At 45.6% G+C, this 14,337-nt stretch overlaps 1 protein-coding gene across 7 annotated transcripts in view; it reads right to left on the bottom strand.

Moving 5' to 3' along the window:
- The window catches only part of LOC126537955 (venom allergen 3-like), a 35,665-nt gene that overhangs the window by 16,965 nt on the left and 4,363 nt on the right, over positions 1–14,337 (bottom strand). For 2 of the 7 annotated variants that reach the window (XM_055074571.2, XM_055074570.2), the window contains exons 1-5: positions 12,852–13,004; positions 11,191–11,519; positions 8,928–9,015; positions 3,376–3,551; positions 1,408–1,523 (exon numbers count right to left, since the gene is read on the bottom strand). In XM_055074571.2, coding sequence (XP_054930546.2) covers positions 1,408–1,523; positions 3,376–3,551; positions 8,928–9,015; positions 11,191–11,508 — 698 coding nt within the window. In that variant the 5' untranslated portion in view covers positions 11,509–11,519; positions 12,852–13,004. Of the gene's footprint in view, positions 1–1,407; positions 1,524–3,375; positions 3,552–8,927; positions 9,016–11,190; positions 11,520–12,851; positions 13,007–14,337 lie in introns of those variants that run through there. The other 5 variants (XM_072287959.1, XM_055074569.2, XM_055074568.2 and 2 more) reach the window with 4 other exon arrangements.

Raw genomic sequence — 14,337 nt, 5'->3', positions numbered from 1 at the left:
CGCAAACACTGTATTCTCCGTCATAAACTTAAGCAAGCGCACCCAGAAACTAGACTTCATGCATACAAATCACTCATTAGGCCGAAAAATGAAATACGCATGCACCGTCTTGGATCCAACTGTAATCTTTAGCGAGAAACGCTTGCGGCGAACGCTGTGCGCGAAGGGCAGCTTTTTGGTGTTTTTTTTTACACCGTATGGCCGGCGCCGCCATTGCCGCGGACGGGCGGAGGCGATCGCCATCTGGTGGTGTTGCAAGGAACCAGCGGAGCTGTGATTTGTTTGAGTCCTCGCCCACGTCTACGACAAGTGCATTGGCGGGTAGAGGTGTACAGCTTCGCTGTATGAAATGCTTTTAGATAACTTGCTTGCTTGTGCGCGCTTGTTATCCCTCTACCAAGGACGGGCTCGTGCGTGCGTGTGTGCGATTTTTTTCATGAAGCGTCATCACTGCGCGCCCAACGCTTATGAACCAGCGGACACGCGACGTTCTACTACGTTTATATTTTGTGGGCTTTCTTCAACACACGAAAAATGTGACGCGTCGCGAACAAACGTAATTGATGTTTTTGATGTCGCTCTAAAGCGTATCGTTGACAAATTTGCCGTAGATGTAGTAATTTAAATGCTAGTTCATTATGCATTACAAAATGATTAATTAGGAAGAGCTCAAAAATACGAGACGCCTTTTAGGTTACTGCTAACGATATGTGATTGGTTTCAGCCGCACAGAAGGTTCCCGTTTTTAGAGCGAATCTGTATATCTCTACCTCCCAATGGGTCTGTCGTGTCCGTAGGCAAATAACTCAGGAGGCGCGCGCCACGCGGGTCGCGCGGGGGACACACAAAAAAGAACCAGAAAGTTCACCTTCACGCACAGCGTTCGCCGCAAGCGTTTCCCGGTAAGTATTACGGTTACGTAAGCTGCAGTTTCCGGGAAGCAGCAACTGCAGCATACGAAACAGGCAGTGACGTAGCTACAATTTCGTATGCAAACGAATAAACCACCTAGCAACTGATTTGTGTAGTGACAGTGCTATGAGAAGGCCCCGTATGGTGAGGGCTCCTGAAGGGCAGCATACATACGACGCACGGCAAAAGTGTGGATTAGTGCATTTCTCTTCGCTCTGGTGCACTCTCTCTAGGTGCACGAAGTAGCGGCGAAAGCCACGTCACAGGCCGCTGAAACGTCTTAAGCAAATAATTAAGGTAAAGTTCATGTGAACATCGCCATGTGAATAATTTTAAGCTACCTCGCAATGGGTAATCGCTCTTGCTTTCGTTTACAGCTTATGTCCAACCACCTTCACAGCATGGATTTAAGACAAGCTTTTTTTTTTTAGCTTGGCGCATAATAGATGGTACACCCCCGTATACATAAATATGCAAGAGGGGTTACCAACTCACCCTGGCGCATAGTGGCAGACGAAAAGCTTTTTAAAGGGGAGCCTGGGATCGTTGTCATCGCGAAGCTTGTAGTGCGTGTAACCACAGCCCAAGTACCGTGTTTCCGCCCAGGCTACCTAAAAAAGAAGTAAGAAATATAGCCAATTCATTTTTCCGATATGTAGTAGAGGAGAGTGAATGCAATAGGGGCCGTTTATTACAAATCGAAGTGCCCCTGCATAGCCGAATTCACTAACCAACAAAGCAATTTAGGTAGCGCATTTCCATCAAGCCCGCCATAAATGCCAAATTTATTCTCTTCCACTCTGCTCCGCTGTTCATTACCACTCTCCGCATTTCAGTAATATTGGCAACACTATTCCCGACAATGGTTTAGCCAGTTTGCAACGGCGACAAAAAGTATTTGCATCCATGTATTCAATTAAAGTGACCATAAAGACTTTTGAAACTGTAATAATAAAATATTCTCACTATTATAGGTCGTCGTCTCACGAATATCATGGCGCAATTTCTATTTAATCATTCAAATACGAGTAAAGTTATCGCACCGATACCCGGTTTTCCCTCTCCTGTCGTCACCGCCAGCGCGCTGGAAGCTACACCGCGAAGCAAATGGCCGCGGTACACTCTAAAAACAATTGCACCCTTTGGGGTGTATATTTGCCACACAACGATAATCGTCATCTGTCTTGTCTGCATTTCCTTTCTTTAACGCGGCGAGCCCAGTACTTTCCAGTAACGAACGGCATGTGTGTTATCAGCATGACATAGCATTCCCGACAGGAAAGTAACGTGCGTAGCGTTTTCAAGAAAGTAAATGCGGGCAAGACAGATGACGATTATCGTTGTGTGACAAATATACACCCCAAAGGGTGCAAACTTTTCTCAGTCTATAGACTATCTACGCAGCGCGCCTCCGAGAGGGCAGCGCGACGCTGCCTTTTGGAGGCCACGTGCACCAGACGCAGATACGTGAAATCAAAAGATGAAGTTATTGTTCTGTATTGTCGACATCGCATACATATATAGTTTTCCTACAGTTTACTAAAATTAGTAAATGTGTATTACTGAGGATGCTCTCCCGGTCATTAAACCAGCCAATAGGCACTGGTGAGCCAGCTGCTTCCGATGACACTGCTTGACGAAGTTGCGAGAGTGAGAGCAAAGAATTTTTTCGCTGTGTTTGACAGTTCATTGTAAATTTCCTGCTGAATGCACTGCGCGCAGCTCCATGTCACTGCTACGGCGAAACACACTTAATGCGGTGTTCCACGCAGAAGTGACAGATGGCGCTACCATTGCATTGCAGTGGGATCGGCATCTTTTGAGTGGCGTCGCCGCAGAGGGCATTCAGTAAGATTCGTTATTCACGCAGCTGGGGAGTATCATCCACCAGCGTGGTATTATACTCAACTCATGGCATATTTGCTACTTCTGTGCGAAGTTTCAGCTTTAATGAGGCCGCGGTTTGTCAATAAAAGTCGCGTATCACACGAGCTGATACTGATGAAGCACTGTATACTTTATATATATTTTTTTTGCCTGCAGTAACCTTACATTCCTCTCGATGTTCTGTATCAGAAGCGTTCACGTAAGCACACAACCTTCCTTAAATTTATTTTCTTGTAAGAACATCATAGCTTACCTTCTATCCTAAAGAAATCAGTACATGCGCCCTTGAGATCTCTGCGCGACATAATGTCTTTCAACTCTGTTAGACAAAGACAATACGTTTTCTATCTTCTTTCTATCCTTAATCCAGTTGATAAGGTACATATTTCTTCCTTCGCGACCTTTCGCACTACAGTTCCATCTGCTCGCGGAATGGAAGCGCAGGGTTCACACAATGATCTGGCCATTGAACTACCTACAGCCAGAAACGTTGATCGTGAAGCCAGATGCCGCGCTTTTCACACGTTCTATCAGTTTGACCGCACTGCCATTGCAGAACAGGAAAGGATAACGTACCTGCGTAAAATGCGTGACCACAGGCCCAGAGTCAACACGAAAAGGATCGACGTTGCGCGCTTTGAAGTCTTTGTACTCGTCGAACCAATCTTTCACGCGGCCTGCGCTGTCGACGACTTGAGTCTCCCTCGGCTCGTAATTCCATGCGATGTTCTGACCCACTTTGGGAAACTTCGCTGCGTTTGTGGCGGATAGAATCTTGGAGTTAGGTACCTCAAAAAAAAAAAAGAAAGCGCACAATCACAGTAACAGCGCGCAAAAGGAAGCGCTGGAACATTTAACAGGTTCGTTTGAAGGACCTATTTATTGTTAGGGGTAACGGAAGTGCAAATCCAAACTTGACTGAGTAAACTATTACAAAGATGAAAAGGCAAGGTGTTAAGAATATATTCAGCCTCATTCTTAAGTAGGCGCTACCTCGCAAGAACGTGTAATCAACTTTATCAATTATTTTGTATGTTTGCGTTATTATGCTGACGTAGGTGTCATTTTCAGGCAGTGCACGTGCATTTTAGATTATTTATTCTTGCTATATTTGCAGTTTAAGGATTAGACTTACCATAAGAAGACAGGTAAGGCAGTTTAACATTCTTTAAAGTAAATGTTCTTTCGAGGGCCTAGTTGTCATTTTGATTCATCATCGTCCTCTACAAATTTGTAGGCACTACAGGCACAGCGCACTAACCGCTACAGCACCATTTGCCCAACCACCCGGTGTTCTAGTGCAAGTAACAAAGGGCGAAGATGCACACTACAGGAGCGCTGTCAGGGCAATATGGGCAAGATGCTATCGAACTCAGTCAAAAGAAAGAGGTGTGCCACTTTGCTTATCAGTAAAAGACGAAAGCCCGAGAAGCTGTCGTGAATATCACGCTGTGAGAAAAACGGGATACAGCAAAGCAATATTTTACAAATCACGCGACGCCACTTTACACCAGAATGAAGAAGAATAGAGAACAACGGGCGTAACAAAGATCACGAAATCTGACTGTGTGTGACAGTCAAAGGAACATCAAAAATGTTAGTAGCTCGGTATGCGACAACTCCGCACTACAGCATTCATGTTTAGCGATACTAATATTTATCCTCCTTAATAATAAATAATTAGAATATTTATTGTTAACGTGTGGCTGGTCCGATTTGAGCCCCTAACCACCGCGTCTGTTCCTCTACCAATTATGTGGCCTTCAATACGTTCAATACCTTGGGGATTTATGCATACTATTTCTTAAGGCTTAAGGCATTCTCAGATCATGAACACCAGGTTGCCATTATCCCTCAAGAGAAAAGTTTATAACAGCTGTGTCGTACCAGTACTCACGTACGGGGCAGAAACCTGGAGGCTTACGAAAAGGGTTCTACTTAAATTAAGGACGACGCAACGAGCTATGGAAAGAAGAATGTTAGGTGTAACGTTAAGGGATAAGAAAAGAGCAGATTGGGTGAGGGAACAAACGCGAGTTAATGATATCTTAGTTGAAACCAAGAAAAAGAAATGGGCATGGGCAGGACACGTAATGAGGGGGGAAGATAACCGATGGTCATTAAGAGTTACGGAATAGATTCCAAGGGAAGGAAAGCGTAGTAGAGGGCAGCAGAAAGTTAGGTGGGCGGATGAGATTAAGAAGTTTGCAGGGACACCATGGCCACAATTAGTACATGACCGGGGTAGTTGGAGAAGTATGGGAGAGGCCTTTGCCCTGCAGTGGGCATAACCAGGCTGATGATGATGATGATGATGATGATGTCTTAAGGCTACGATGGGCGTATGTGGAATCGTTCTCTTCCCGATGCAGTCACGTAACACGTGGCTTCAGGAGCAGCCACGTTGATCAAAACCCTCGCATGCTACCTAATGAACATCTTGAAGGGGCAGCGCAATAAGACGAAAACAGAAGGCAGGAACACAAAGGACAGCGCTGACAGTTCCTGCCTTCTGTCTTCGTCTTATTGCGCTGCCCCTTCAAGATCTTCAACTAGCACCAACTCGCCCAAATGTCGGTCCTTCTACCTAATGACATCAAGGCTGCGTCTTACGTTCATTCAAAGCTCACGTGTCACATGGCGCCAGCAAGCAAAGAAGGGTGTTCCCCACCATCTCGCTATCGCCCTTGGGGCGATAGCGAGATGGTGGGGAACCTAGTACACATAGGTACCGAAGATAGGCAGATTGATGGTTGTCGCCGCAGCGCAATTGGTAATGCAACCCACGTGTAACACGGAGTTTGCGGGTTCGGATCGCCCCGGTGGCAAGTTATCTGTCTTAATTTTCGTTCCCTCTCACTCTGCATTTTGCTGATTCTTTTCTACATTTCAATTTGAACGACAGCTAACAAGCCTTATACCTTTCTTGACTTCATTTCCTGTTGGTTTACTTTATATGCTTGTGATTTCATAAATAGAGCCCCTCGGTTTCCATCTTCTCATTCATTCCCAGCGACGGCATCCAATTTGGCAGCCTTGCAGCTGCTGGGTAGTTACGAAGGTTTTTCATCCCCGTTCCTGAACATAAGTTCACATGTTACGTCACACCATATGGCAAACGCGGATTCGAATTGAAATCTATATTTTTTTGCGCATAAGAGAAATAGCACATAGTTGTGCTGGTACAGAAAAATGTCACAAGGTTTATTCACCGTTGGTAGGACCTAGAAAGTTCCACATACACCCGCCATGAGCCTGAGTGGCACTGGATGACACCTGCCAGGGCGATATCTAAAACACATAAATACTCAAGACAGTCCACGCGTTTGTGGACGTCGCCGTAGCACAGTCTGTAGTGCAACGCATACGTAAGGCGGCGGCTGTGGGTTCGGCTCCCACTGACAAGAGTCTTCCTTTTCGTCCCCATTCAATTGCTTTTATTTCTCATTATGTTCGACATTTTTATTTCAAGCACAGGTTTCCTAACCCCATGCTTTTTCCGGCTTCATTGCCTGTGGGCCTTACATGATTGCTATATATATGTACATATAGAGTGCGGGTGTGCGCGTATGTGTGTGAAAGAAGGACACCGAGCAGCCCAATTCGTACTGGTCTATAAGAAGCCAACAAACAATGATACCAAAGACAGCATAGGGGAAATTACTTGTAGCTCCTAATTGAATGAAAGAAATTATAAATGGAAAATGAAAGGGACGGAAAAGACAACTGGCTGCAGGTGCGATACGAAGCCAGGTCTTCGCATTGCACATACGATGCTCTTACCAATTGAGCTACCGCGGTACCATTTTTACCATCCACTTTCTGGGCTACTTATGTTTATCTACTAGAACCAACCCTGGGAGTGTTGGCTAGCGCCACCACTCGCGGCATTGGCGGCAGATGTGGAATATCCTTCCAGCCGCAGACGTCATGTTTACGTCAACTTTTTTGGGTGAAGGCAACTGTTCAATAAACACACACCTGCTACCTGAAGGAATCAAAGCTGCCGGATTCCAGCCCCTCGCGAGGTAATGAACGAGAAGAAAAGAAACCGAGCTGCTCAATTTTTATTAGTCATATTATAACAAGCCAACAAGCAACAGCATAGAGGAAATTACTTGTACTTCCTTATTGAATGACAGAAATAAGAAATAAATGAGAAATGTAAGTGTATGAAAAAAGAACCCGCCGCCGGTGGAGATATGAACTCACGTCTTCACATTACGCACACGATGCCTTTAAAAAATTAAGCTATCACGGCGCTATTTTCCCACCCACTTTCTGGGTTGGTGATGCTGCGTTTTAGTTTCATTAATCTAGGCCGAGTGAGACTCACGAACAACGGTTGTCGCATATTTTGTTATACCAGTGTGCACAACTTCATTGTTAAGCATTTTTTGCTGTACTTCTCATCCGGCATTTTTGGCTTTCTTGTGGTTGTTGCCTTTTATTAAAGCTCTGTTCTTGTCACGAATATCCTGTGGAGCACGATTCTGTTCTTTACCCCCATTTGACATGCGTGTTGCTCAGTTGTCATGCATGCAAGCATCTTACAGCAGAAATGTTGCTTGCGTCGGTATCTACTTTCTGATATGACTGATTAGTGGATAAACACATATGGAGGTCCCCTATATCATGCACATTATTTCAGGTGCACGCAATGCCGTAACATCTATTCACTGGCGAAGGCGGGGCCGAAGCCAAAATGTTGGAAACAAACGCACCCTTTTTGCCTACGTGCGTCCATAGCTATAAGTGTCTGTCTGTCTGTCTGTCTGTCTGTCTGTCTGTCTGTCTGTCTGTCTGTCTGTCTGTCTGTCTGTCTGTCTGTCTGTCTGTCTGTCTGTCTGTCTGTCTGTCTGTCTGTCTGTCTGTCTGTCTGTCTGTCTGTCTGTCTGTCTGTCTGTCTGTCTGTCTGTCTGTCTGTCTGTCTGTCTGTCTGTCTGTCTGTCTGTCTGTCTGTCTGTCTGTCTGTCTGTCTGTCTGTCTGTCTGTCTGTCTGTCTGTCTGTCTGTCTGTCTGTCTGTCTGTCTGTCTGTCTGTCTGTCTGTCTGTCTGTCTGTCTGTCTGTCTGTCTGTCTGTCTGTCTGTCTGTCTGTCTGTCTGTCTGTCTGTCTGTCTGTCTGTCTGTCTGTCTGTCTGTCTGTCTGTCTGTCTGTCTGTCTGTCTGTCTGTCTGTCTGTCTGTCTGTCTGTCTGTCTGTCTGTCTGTCTGTCTGTCTGTCTGTCTGTCTGTCTGTCTGTCTGTCTGTCTGTCTGTCTGTCTGTCTGTCTGTCTGTCTGTCTGTCTGTCTGTCTGTCTGTCTGTCTGTCTGTCTGTCTGTCTGTCTGTCTGTCTGTCTGTCTGTCTGTCTGTCTGTCTGTCTGTCTGTCTGTCTGTCTGTCTGTCTGTCTGTCTGTCTGTCTGTCTGTCTGTCTGTCTGTCTGTCTGTCTGTCTGTCTGTCTGTCTGTCTGTCTGTCTGTCTGTCTGTCTGTCTGTCTGTCTGTCTGTCTGTCTGTCTGTCTGTCTGTCTGTCTGTCTGTCTGTCTGTCTGTCTGTCTGTCTGTCTGTCTGTCTGTCTGTCTGTCTGTCTGTCTGTCTGTCTGTCTGTCTGTCTGTCTGTCTGTCTGTCTGTCTGTCTGTCTGTCTGTCTGTCTGTCTGTCTGTCTGTCTGTCTGTCTGTCTGTCTGTCTGTCTGTCTGTCTGTCTGTCTGTCTGTCTGTCTGTCTGTCTGTCTGTCTGTCTGTCTGTCTGTCTGTCTGTCTGTCTGTCTGTCTGTCTGTCTGTCTGTCTGTCTGTCTGTCTGTCTGTCTGTCTGTCTGTCTGTCTGTCTGTCTGTCTGTCTGTTTGTTTGTTTGTTTGTTTGTTTGTTTGTTTGTTTGTTTGTTTGTTTGTTTGTTTGTTTGTTTGTTTGTTTGTTTGTTTGTTTGTCCGTCCGTCCGTCCGTCCGTCCGTCCGTCCGTCCGTCCGTCCAGAATTCAGCTTTATTCAATATCAGTTCAGTAACTGTGCCTTGTGATACAGCCCTCACTGTTCGGTGCTCTCGAAGAACTGATTCAAAGTGGTGATTAACGTCTACAAAAAGCTTCTGTTTGGGCCCTTGTCACTCTATGGTCGCTCGAAGTAACCGTACATTCTTGCAACTTACATGTTCTTCGCTGCGCTTCCTTATCGTGCCTGTCGTCGCACAAGTTGGTGAAAGCTTGGGCGACATGTGCAAGCTGGTCGTCCCATTTCTGCACAGAAAACAGTGTTACCAATTTTGATGCGACCAAATGGTGGAAAGCTACTTACATCCATTCTGCTAATATAGATATGTGTATTTGGGAGTTTGTGCATGTGGGAGTTGGGGGGGAGGCGCATTGTAAGTGATTTCACGGAAGCTTACGGAAATTGCAAGCACCAAAATACAACACTGTAAGCGGCAATGAACGCAATCGTGTTTCCTTTCGTCGACGCCACCTTAAAGTACCAGGTGTAATATAGGGTTATCTATACATGTACATTATTGGGACAAAGTACTATACACTACTGATTAAAACACGTGCTATAAATCCCTGCTCAATCCAAGATAGCTCCGGTGTAAAGGCATCGCGCATGCGATGAAAAAGTTTACATTGACATGAACACGTCATGCAATGGTCAGAAAAAGAGAAAGTGAAGTGGCCACCCACAGCGCATTTCTGCTGTTCAAGAATAATGTCAGTAAGCATATTATAATCTAAGTGTGAACTCTGTTGCTTGCCCTGAAGATATGTTGATGTATATCCTGCTGACCATGACCTCGAATGCCCTTACGATATATCGACCGCGAGAACCTCCTTTAGTATACTTTTCGGTGACTGGTACTGGCTGCAGACGACGTGTCTCAAGTCCCCGAGTAGTGGCTATGGGAGGGTCCCATAGATGCAGTGTGTCTTAACAGTTCTCCGATAGCCACCTTCAAAGCTCTTAAGATGAGATCGGCCGCACCGCGTTGTAATACAGTGATATTAAACGCGAGACTTGAATTGCCAAGCTCCACAGGGTTTCGCATGAATAACTCTGTGGCTCGCCGGCATTTCATCAAGTAGTCATGATGATTCTATGGCGTACATTAAACAATCAAGAAGAATGTGGCGAACGCTCTGAATTTTATGGCGAAAGTAGCGTATTCTGTACAAAAAAAATATATTTCTATATTACACTTCCAGGTGTAATTTTGTGAATTAATGTATCTATGTGTCTGGGGAGATTTCGTCCTATGTTGAATTTTCTTTGTTCGTCAATATCGCACAACAATTACCGTATCGCTTCGTTTCTTTTTTTTAATATTCTGGATGCCCAACTTATACATTCTTCGTTGTCACCGAGGGGCGGCTTGCATTAATTTCCGAGGGAACGATGCGCTGTGGGTGTGCTTGGCGTTGTAAATGAATGCACGTCTGCGTGTTTTGGACTAGTACTGTCGCTCCTTCGGCAAAGCTCTACAAAGCTTAGAAGTACAGTTTGCGCTCGTTTCGGAATTCTTTGTTGTACCTTATTCTGTTCGCGGAATTCTTCTTCAGACTACAAATTTACATACAAATGCGGAAATAGTGCTTCAAGGCATATCATCGCGACGACAGTAACAAAACAGCATTATACAGTAACGAAAAGTAGAGCGCAGCAAAAAAAAAGAAAAAAAAAACACGACACAACTTTCGTCTTTTGCAGTGCTAGAATTTTCGCTACCGTCCGTAGTCAATTTGTCGTCGGCACTGTTCGGCAGGGAAGCCAACAAGACGGAGACTGCAGTCGCCGGCCGAAAAAGAAGAACGAATTTGGAGGTTTTGGCTTTACACAGTCCGCGGTGCCGCGCACCGCCTCCACGCCCCTGGTTACTATTTCTGGCCCCCTCCAAACGCGGCACGACGTGCTTCATTCGCAATAGCACCTTCTGGCGCCTACTGATGGTTGCTTTGATTATTCTTTAGAAAGGTACTACAGTACCAATACGTTAGGAACGAGCGAACGCGTCTAGAAGCGCTTCTATCAGATCACGAGGCTACAGTTGTGTGCGGCGGCTCCTGCTGCAAGCAAAAGAAACTACAAGATTCCGCGAAAGGTTTCAACGACTCATTAACAATTATCATCATTATTCCTTTCTTTCCCTGTTACAAAGTGGCATTTCTTTTTAAAAAGATGTCACTGTCATTGACGCTTGTAAATGTGTCAACGCGTATGAAAGCGCCCCGTTAGTAACTCTCACCACTGCAGTTCTTCGAAGCAGTTCGAGCTTTGAGGCGCTCATTAACGATAGTAACGCGATAAATGTCAATAAGCTTAGCGTGCACACGGAACCAAACAATGCTTCCCTTAGGCCGATTCTCACAGTGGGTGTGAGCGGACGCATATCTCAGAGTCCATGCTTAGCGCTGGTAGATTCGTACCAATCGGTACATGTTCGTAGCCGCAGGAAACCCCGGGAGTCGTCCTTGTGCCACCTGCGATCGGTAGTCGTTGTGGGCCTTGAGCACTTCGGCTTTCTCAGCCGCGCTGAGTCCCGTCGAGACGAAGATGCAGTTTGGGTTGGGAGGCTTGCAGGCCGTGTGCACCAGGCCACCCGGTAGGTCCCGGTACTCGGGACGGCAGGTGGATGGCAGGGCATCGCCAGGAACCGCAGCGGCACACAGAGACAGGGCCAGTAGTAATCCGCTGGCAACATTTCTCATCGCCCTGGGGTTCTTCTCGTTACATCCGGCACACATTCAGTATGGATCTATGGAATGCATGAGGAAGGCATTGCGTATTCTGTTTATTTTACAGAAACTTGACAAGCAGCCTCAAAATGATGTATGTATATATATTATCCCTTTTCTTCCCTATTACAAACTGGCATTATTAAAGAAATTGGCACTGTCATTGACATTTATAAATGTGTCAACGCGTGTGATAGTGCCTCGTTTATAACTCTCACCACTGCAGCTCTTAGTAGTAGTTAGCGCTTCGAGACGCTCATTAACGATAGTAAAGCGATAAATATCAATAAGCTTAGCGTGCACGCGGAACCAAACAATTATTTGCTTAGGCCGATTTTCACAGTGGGTGTGAGCGGATGCCTATCTCAGTCCATGCTTAGCACTGGCAGATGCGTGCCAATCGGTAAACTTACATTACCTTGGTTCTGTCCAGCTGAGTGTCATTCGCACATTTTTAAACTCGGGCTAAAGTTAGTGGGGACACCCTGCGCATATATATATGTGTACAATGAAATTGAAATATATTGTCCACCAAACACTTGGAAAAAAACAATTTGAGAGCTAATATGAAAAAAAGTGGTTACAGAATACGTATATCAGCAATCACGCACAGAAGAAAATTAGCGGATGTTTATCGCGCAGAAATACCTCTTGATGTTTCTTCGATGGAAACCTATTGTGGTCAGTTTACTTTCGTTCAGTTTTTCCCCATTTGTAAGTAACATTACATGGCTTAAAATTTCATCACAGCACGTAGCATGTGCCCAGGAACGGGAACTCTGCTGCATATAACTAACGCACACACGGCCCAACTCTTTTACACCTTATGGCAAGCATGGCTGCACTGCAGTTAAACCGTCAGAACATCTTTACATGTTTTACAAGTAACCGATGCTATTACCTGAATATAGATAACTGGAAAACGCAGAATAAAACAAGGACGGTGCTATAGAGTAAAAACCGCTCACCTAGATAACCTACTTTGCAACGTTCGTTTCCTTCGAGAAAGTATATACGTTCAGTGGCCGCACCTACGTGGATGTTTACATCCGGCGTAACAAGTTACCAATAATGACTTAGTCATTCCGTTTAAATCTCTCCCTAGTTTACAAAGGCCGAAAGAATAGAGAGAAAGGATATTCTCGAGCTACCTACACTATAGTCCGTAAGACGAAAATGTTAGGATCTGCTACGTTATGCGACCTCATCACGCAGCACCCATTAGCAAGGCCCTACTGACGCCTGCTTGGAACTCCGCCAAAGAGGTTGAAATATTCGCTCGATGGAAGAATTCAGCCCATAACTAATGGCTGCTCATGAGGCATGCGCTAAACGTGCAATGTTTCAAATACCTGAGCAGGCAACACTGGTGTAGGCCGGAAGTCTTCGCATAATTATCCGCAAAAGTTCTTCGCTGACGAAGGATATCTGTAGCCGACTAGAGCGGGGCGTTCTCCCTGCAGACTCAACAGCCCTGGGCGGAAGCGAAGCCTCGTGTAAATGCTTGCGAAAGAATGCACTGTATAGTCGCGCTCCGCGAGGGGAGAGCTCGGGTTGCGGAAACGCGGGAAGCGAAGGGGGCGTCGACCGTGGGGCTCCGTGCAAGGGCGCGGTAGTCCCGCCGGCGACGGTTGCGGCTTCCTTCGCCGGAAGCGTTGCACAGGCGTACGTCCGTCTTCGTAGACGAAACACAGTGCTACCAGCGGAACGGCCGCACTCGAAAAGAGCATCGTCGATGTTGACGTGATCTTCGACAGCGCCGTCGCTCGAGGATGTTACGCAACTCGAACGACAAAATATTTGGTGGCGTGGCGAGCTACGGAGTATTTATTTTGTTTGGTTATTTACTCGGGCACTCGTAGCCGGGCACCGGGCTTTACGCGCGAGGGGGGGCATACATCATTAACGTTAGCGAAAAGTGATGTAGAACATGCGGCGTCACAATGGCATAATATAATTAAAGCTGAAATAAATTCTTGTGTTTCATGTCCCGAAACCAGATCTGATTAGGAGGCACGCCATATTGGGAGATTAATTTTTTGGCAACCTGGGGTTCTTTATTGTGCACCCAATGCGTGGCACACGGGCTATTTTGCATTTTGCAACCCGTGAAAGTGCGGGCGCTGCCGGCACACTGTTTTTTTTTTTTAATATCTAGCAGTTAGGAAATTTAAGAGAGGTTTGATCTTTTGAAAGAAATTGAGCTATTGATCAGGGATATTTGTGGCATGAGAATATATGGGTCTAGTCTTTTTCATTTATTTATTTACAGATACTGCTGTCTGTTTCTGAGACATAGCAGAAGTAAGTCTTAGGAACTATGTCTCACTGCCTGGGCACCCGCAAGAGTCGTAAACATGGTAGTATGAGCATGTGTGGGAATTTTGGACGTTGCCCGTTATGCTATATGCTGGACTTCACCGCAAATCCTTATGTGCTATATTTCCAATATATATATATATATATATATATATATATATATATATATATATATATAATATACATTAGCCGAGTTCAGGAACGTTCAGCCAGTGCTTTCATCTAATGATATGTGCACTTACGCCACTGTCCCCCGTATTCTGAAATGCATCTTAACAAGAAACCCATGCTTGACTTCACCTAAATGACGCCCGGCGGGCACATGGCCAGAACTGCCATTGAACTTCTGTTTTCGTTCTTTTTTTTCGCACGTTCACGGTGGGCCTTATTTAGATCAAGTCACAGATAGGCTTCATCGTAAGATGCATTTATGAATGCCGGGGTGAGTGCCGACTAAGTGTCATAAATACGCATGTTATTGAAGGGAAGTACCCTCTCGAAATTGCCAACAAAATGCTG

Source organism: Dermacentor andersoni, chromosome 4, assembly GCF_023375885.2.
Source record: "Dermacentor andersoni chromosome 4, qqDerAnde1_hic_scaffold, whole genome shotgun sequence".
In the NCBI taxonomy this organism is placed as follows: Eukaryota; Metazoa; Arthropoda; class Arachnida; order Ixodida; family Ixodidae; genus Dermacentor; species Dermacentor andersoni.
This window is presented reverse-complemented; position numbering and strand designations above follow the sequence as displayed.